The following is a 6585-nucleotide window of genomic DNA, read 5'->3' as shown; positions in this document are numbered from 1 at the left end:
GGAGGGGGCGGGGAAAAGGGTGGGAGTGGGTGAGCGCGCGCCGCCCGTCCGTCGTGGTTTCCTGGTTGCGCGCGGTGGTGGCGGAGTTGCTGCAGCCTGAGCAGCAGTCGCGAAGATGGCGGAGGGGTTGGAGCGTGTGAGGATCTCTGCGTCGGAGCTGCGAGGGATCCTGGCCACTCTGGCTCCGCAGGCCGGGAGCAGAGGTGAGTCGCACCGCCCAGCTCCTGGGCCGGGCCTGCCCGCCCCGCCTCCCTCTCCTCCTCTGCCGCCTCCCCGCCCAGTCAGCGGCGCTCCGGAGCCCCCGCCCCTGCCCCGACAGTGGGGGCGGGGGTGGGAAGGCGGGCCCCTGGCCTCTCCCGGTCCATCCCCGGGCTGGGACGGGGCCGCGGCCGGGCAGCTCTGGCTCCCTCCCGGAGAGCCCGGGCTCCCCGAGTCTCCACCCTCTTTCTCCTCTCGAAGGTGACTGTTCCCGGGTTCCCCAGCCCTATTCGACCAGCCCAGCGGACGCCCCTTTAGGGGACGCCGAGGGGAAGGCATGCTGGGGGGGGGTGGTCTTGGTGGGCGCCCTGGGGTGCGTCGTTTCCGAGAGAACCTTCTCCTTGGGGTCGGAGAGGAGGAGCTGGGGAGATTGAGGAGAATTCAGGCCAGGACTTCCTGGCTGAACTTTTTCCCCAAGGCAGGATTCTGAAAGCTGCGCTCCTGGAGGGGGCATTCAGAACCTTAGAGTAAAGCCTCCACTGGCTTTGGCCTTGACGTGTGTGGGAGCTTTTATTTATATTTTTTACTCGGAGAGAATTGCCAGTTTAAAGTGTTAAAAGTCTCCAGCCACGTCAAGGAAATCTTACCTCTCCTCTGTTAGGTTGTGGAGTTGTGTAAGAATTGTACTCATAGTACGTGTCTTCTGCAGGCTGTGGCTAGAGTTGGTGAGATTGGGTTCTTCTTGGTCAATTGAATTGGTTTATTCAGGGCTGTTTTCCCCTCTCTGTTCTGGAAAGTAGTAGTAGGTCTACTAAGCCTTTTCCTGGCCCCAACCTAACTTGCAAGGTTCATTGAGGGTTATCTGAGGTTACACTGCTTTGTTTCATATTTGATGAAGTCCCCCCATCCCCACCTTCCTTCCTGAGGATTGAACCCCGGGCCTCTTGCATGCTAGACAAACACTATTACTTGAGTCATACGCCAACACTATTAAGAATCTTTTTAAACTTCTGAAAGTGTCAAAGTAGTATCTTAAATGTCATTTTCTTTTCTTCTGTTTTTCCTATTTTGTTATAGCCACAAAAAAATGTGTGTAAATGTGAGTCATCTAGTACCCATAGACTTGTTTGCATTTGTTTACTGTACAATACAATGCTTAGATTTTATATAACATTCCATTTTTTTTTCTGGGTCCAGTCATGGGGCCTGAACTCTGGGCCTGGGTGCTGACCCTTAGCTCTTCAGCTCCAGGCTAGCACTCAAGCCACAGTGCCACTTTCAGCTTTTTTCTTTTTTCTTATGTGGTGCTGAGGAATCGAACCCAGGGCCTCATGCATGCAAGGCAAGCGCTCTACCACTGAGCCATCTTCCCAGCCCTAACATTCCATTTTTGAGTAGAGGATATTATTACTAAGTCCCATCACTTGAAATGTTTAGTGGATACTTGTAACCTCCCAATCTTAAGGTAACGGATACAAAAAACATACTTATGTATCATTCAATAACTCTGTGGATGCTGGAGAATGGCTTATAAAGTTCTGTACTCTATTTTAGTACCAGGTTTGGACTCAGTGTCTTGCTTGCTTGTGGCTGTTGCTCTGCCATTTGAGGCATGTTTCTAGTTTGGTTAATTGGAAATGGAGTCTCACAGTTCTGCAAGGATTAACTTCAAACCATTATCTTCCAGCTCTTGGTCTCCTGAATAGTTAGGATTACAGATGTAAGCCACTGCTGCCCAGGACTGTACTCTTTTTTTTTTTTTTTTTTAAAGTGCTGGTACTACTGGTGCTTGCACTCAGGGCCTGGGCACTGTCCTTTAGCTTTTTTTACTCAAGGCTAGGTCCCTACTACTTGAGCCACAGTTCCACTTTTGGCTTTTTTCCTGATTACATGGAGATAAGAGTGCCACAGACTTTCTTGCCCAGGCTGGCCTTGAACCATGATCCTCTGATCTCAGCCTCCTAAGTAGCTAGGATTACAGGTGCGAGCCACTGGCGCCTGGCCTAGCCACTGTATTCTTACTTTGAGTGCCTCAGTGCCTGGTACTTTGATAGCATATCACAATCCTTCCATCAGTGTCAAGAAAAGGTTCCTCTGTAGAACATTTTTCTTCTCATATTCCATTGTCATAGTAGCAGTTAGCCTCCGTATTCTAATGATGATAGTTTTGGTAGTATTTTCTTGAAATGACTCTGTTGACTGCTGTTAGAGAGGTGATAAGAATGTGTAGAATTGAAAAATGTAAATGGAATTGCTTCATGTTTTGCTTCAATAGTAGGTATGTGATAGGGTGACTGGTAGCCTAAAGAAGAAGATTGTCTAGTCAAGTTTACAGACTAGAATTGCTATTTTTTTCTCCAGAGATGTCTAGAATTATAGATTGCTGTGCATATTTCTCTTTTCCCCTCTTTACTGTTTTTTTTTTTTTTTTTTTTTGGTTTGTTTGTTTTGCCGGTCATGGGGCTTGAACTCTGGGCCTGGGCACTGTCCCTGAGCTCAAGGAGAGGCTCTACCACTTGAGCCACAGGGCCTCTTCGGTTTTCTGGTGATTAATTGGAGATTAGTCTCACAGATGTTCCTTCCTAGGCTGGCTTTGAACTGCGGTCCTCACATCTCAGCCTGTTGAGTAGCCAGGATTACTGGTGTGAGCCACCAGTGCCTGGCTTATTTGTTGGTTTATTGTACTAGAGATTGAATCTTGGGCTTTGCGCATACTAATCAAACATTTTATCACTGAGCTGCATCACCAGCCCTGCTTTTAAAAAAACCTGCAAAAAATTTTGGTAGTACCAATATTTGAACTGAGGGCTTCATGTTTGCTAGGCAGGTGTTCTATCACTTGTGCCATCTTTTTTTTTTTTTTTAAGTTTGAGAGAGGATCTTGCTAAGTTTCTGAAATTGACTTTGAACTCTCTATATAGCCTGGGGTGGCTCAAAGTCATCCTTCTACCTCAGTTTCCCTATTGCTGAGATTACAATTGTGGCACACATCCACCCTCCCCCCACTTTTTTTTTTTTTGTCGGTGGTGGGGCTTGGACTCTGGACCTGGGCACTGTCTCTCAGCTCCTCAGCTCAAGGCTAGTGCTCTATCACTTGAGCCACAGCTTTTTCTGCTTATGTGGTGCTAAGGAATCGAACCCAGGGCCTCATGCATGTGAGGCAAGCACTTTACCACTGAGCCACCTTCCCAGCCCAACCCTCCCCTTTTTGAAAGCCTCCTGTTTGCCTTCTTTGGCAAGTACTGTACCATTAAGTCACATCCCTCCCTCTGGCTGCCTGCTAATGGTAAAAAGAACTTAGCTACCCTGGAAAAATATTAGAGACAGAAGAAACGATTGAGGTGGATTCAAGAACTCTATAGTGAGTAATTAGATGCTGAAAATGTTAGAGTTCAATTATTCTGACAATAATGAGGTAGTTTGCAGTCTTGAGGTAATTTGGGGTCTTGGAGAGCTGAATATGAATATAACTTGGGTCACCAAAAAGAATATAAGTTCCCCATTTTCTGAACCCAAGTATAAGTAGCTCTAATATAGTCAGGTTCTTTATTTTTTTTCTGAGAAAATTTATTAACACTTAAGTGAAAAGAGCACATAAAATTGTTGATAGCAGCCGGGCGCTGGTGGCTCACGCCTGTAATCCTAGCTACTCAGGAGGCTGAGATCTGAGGATCGCGGTTCAAAGCCAGCCCGGGCAAGGAGAGACCGTGAGACTCCTATCTCCAATAAACCACCAGAAAACCGGAAGTGGCGCTGTAGCTCAAGTGGTAGAGCGCTCGCCTTGAGCTGAAGAGCTGAGGGACAGCGCCCAGGCCCAGAGTTCAAGCCCCACGACCGACAAAAAAAAAAAAAAATTGTTGATAGCTTACACACACAGTTATGTTCTTAGCTTTGATGAGTGAGAAAAATATTATAACCAAGAATTTCTGCTTTTACAGAAACAGTCTTTCTTGTTTACCAAGATTAGCATTTGGACATGTAATTATTGCTTGACTTTTCTGTTACTTAACCAGAATGACAGTCTTCTCCCCTCCCTCCTCTTTTATTTTTCTTCTATTTTACTCTTCAACTCTCTCCCCAACATAACAGAAAACATGAAGGAGTTAAAGGAGCCCAGACAGCGCAAAGATAACAGGCGCCCAGATCTGGAAATCTATAAGCCTGGTCTTTCTCGATTAAGGAACAGACCTAAAATCAAGGAGCCCTCTGGGAGTGAGGAATTTAAGGATGAAATTGCTAATGACAGAGATTCTTCTGTGGTTGGAAATGGTACACAGCTCATTAAAGATGTCTGCAAGGAAATGGACAATGAACAGCAAAATGAGCCTGTAGACCCAGAAAATAATCAGGCACAGGAGACTTTTTCTCGGACTGCTGGACAAGAGGATCGAAGTCTAAAAATCATCAAGAGAACAAAGAAACCAGACCTACAGATCTATCAACCTGGACGGCGGCTGCAGACCATTACCAAAGAGTCAACAGGCCGGGTGGATGAGGAAGAAATCCTTAGCCAGGTGGAACAATTGAGAGTAGAGGAAGATGAGTGTAGAGAAAAAATTGTAAAAGAGCAAGTTTTGAATAAATTAGACAAAGCTGAGACAGAAAAGAACCAAAGTAATGACAGAGGAAGGACTACAAAAGGAGAAAAAGGAAAAAGGATTGAAAAAGGGGAGGGGATGAAGAAAGTGAATGAGGACCTAGCTCAAGGAAAACCTGGATCTGCAAAGCGCTACTCTCGCTCAGACAAACGAAGGAACCGCTACCGCACTTGCAGTACCAGCTCAGCTGGTAGCAACAACAGTGCTGAGGGACCTAGCCTGACAGATAATGGAAGTCGCCGCCGACGTCAGGATCGGACCAAGGAAAGGCCTCGGCTGAAGAAGCAAGTATCAATGTCCTCAACTGATTCCTTAGATGAAGATAAAATTGATGAGTCCTATGGATTAGGGTCCAGGAGGAACTCAGAAAGGAAGAAGCATTTAGAAAGAAACTGGTCGGGCCATGGGGAGGGTGAACAGAAAAGCAAAGATAACCGAGGCACTCTTCGTGTCACTTTTGATACAGAAACTGTGAACAAAGATTCCCCTGTGGTGAGGTCATCTAGGGAGGATATGGATAGAGCAAAGCCTGACAAAAGCTTGAACAATGGGGGCAAAGGCTCTGAGAAGCAGGAATCTAAAAACCCGAAACAAGAACTTCGGGGTCGTGGTCGTGGCATTCTGATTCTGCCTGCCCATACTGCTCTATCTGTCAGTTCAGCAGGTTCTCCAGAATCTACACCTTTGGGACCTCGACTTTTGTTTGGATCTAGTACTAAGGGTTCTCGGAGTTGGGGCCGTGGAGGTACTACGCGACGACTGTGGGACCCAAACAATCCTGATCAGAAACCTGCTCTAAAGAGCCAAACACCTCAGCTTCATTTCTTGGACACGGATGATGAAGTCAGTCCTACATCTTGGGGTGACTCACGTCAGGCCCAAGCATCTTACTATAAGTTTCAAAATTCTGACAACCCCTATTATTATCCTCGGACACCAGGCCCTGCCTCCCAATATCCCTATACAGGATATAGCCCTCTACAATACCCAGTGGGCCCTACAAATGGTATGTACCCAGGGCCTTACTACCCAGGATATCCAACTCCATCAGGGCAATATGTATGTAGTCCTCTTCCTGCCAGCACCATGAGTCCTGAGGAGATAGAGCAGCATGTGAGGAACATGCAGCAACAGGAGCTACATAGGCTTCTCCGTGTGGCTGACAACCAGGAGCTACAACTGAGCAACTTGCTTTCTAGGGACCGCATCAGTACTGAGGGCATGGAGAAGATGTCTCAACTCAGGTATAGTGTTCTTTTCTAGCTAGAGGGAAATGGGGATAAGTTAGTGATAAGGAAAGTAGAAACTTTTTAGGTAAGTTACTGGGTATTATCTCCCTTTCATGTTTCTTTTTTCCTTTGTGGTGCTGGGCCTTCTACACATAGGATAAGCTGTATCATTGAGCCACATCCCTAACCTCTTTACTTAGTGTTAGTAAAGGAAGGGTTGTTGGAAAAGGACAAGAAGTTTTGGCTCTAGTCTTAAGAATGGAAATGCTGCCGGGCGCTGGTGGCTCACACCTGTAATCCTAGCTACTCAGGAGGCTGAGATCTGAGGATCGAGGTTCAAAGCCAGCCCGGGCAGGAGAGACCGTGAGACTCCTATCTCCAATAAACCAGAATGGAAATGCTTTCCTACCTTTTGCTTAAGAAAAAAAAGAATTTTTTTTTTTTTTTTTGTCGGTTGTGGGGCTTGAACTCTGGGCCTGGGCGCTGTCTCTCAGATCTTCAGCTCAAGGCTAGCACTCTACCACTTGAGCTACAGTGCCACTTCCAGTTTTCTGAGTAGT

General features: G+C 46.7%; 1 protein-coding gene across 3 annotated transcripts in view; it reads left to right on the top strand.

Moving 5' to 3' along the window:
- The first annotated feature begins 31 nt into the window (after positions 1-31).
- Positions 32-6585, top strand: part of Smg6 (SMG6 nonsense mediated mRNA decay factor) — a 249198-nt gene continuing 242644 nt past the window's right edge. The window contains exons 1-2 of one of the 3 annotated variants that reach the window (XM_070027479.1): positions 32-203; positions 4288-6040. In XM_070027479.1, coding sequence (XP_069883580.1) covers positions 116-203; positions 4288-6040 — 1841 coding nt within the window. In that variant the 5' untranslated portion in view covers positions 32-115. Of the gene's footprint in view, positions 204-380; positions 460-2373; positions 2477-4287; positions 6041-6585 lie in introns of those variants that run through there. The other 2 variants (XM_070027480.1, XM_070027481.1) reach the window with 2 other exon arrangements.

Source organism: Dipodomys merriami, unplaced genomic scaffold, assembly GCF_024711535.1.
Source record: "Dipodomys merriami isolate MVZ:Mamm:240054 unplaced genomic scaffold, mDipMer1.0.p SCAF_19, whole genome shotgun sequence".
NCBI lineage: Eukaryota > Metazoa > Chordata > Mammalia > Rodentia > Heteromyidae > Dipodomys > Dipodomys merriami.
This window is presented reverse-complemented; position numbering and strand designations above follow the sequence as displayed.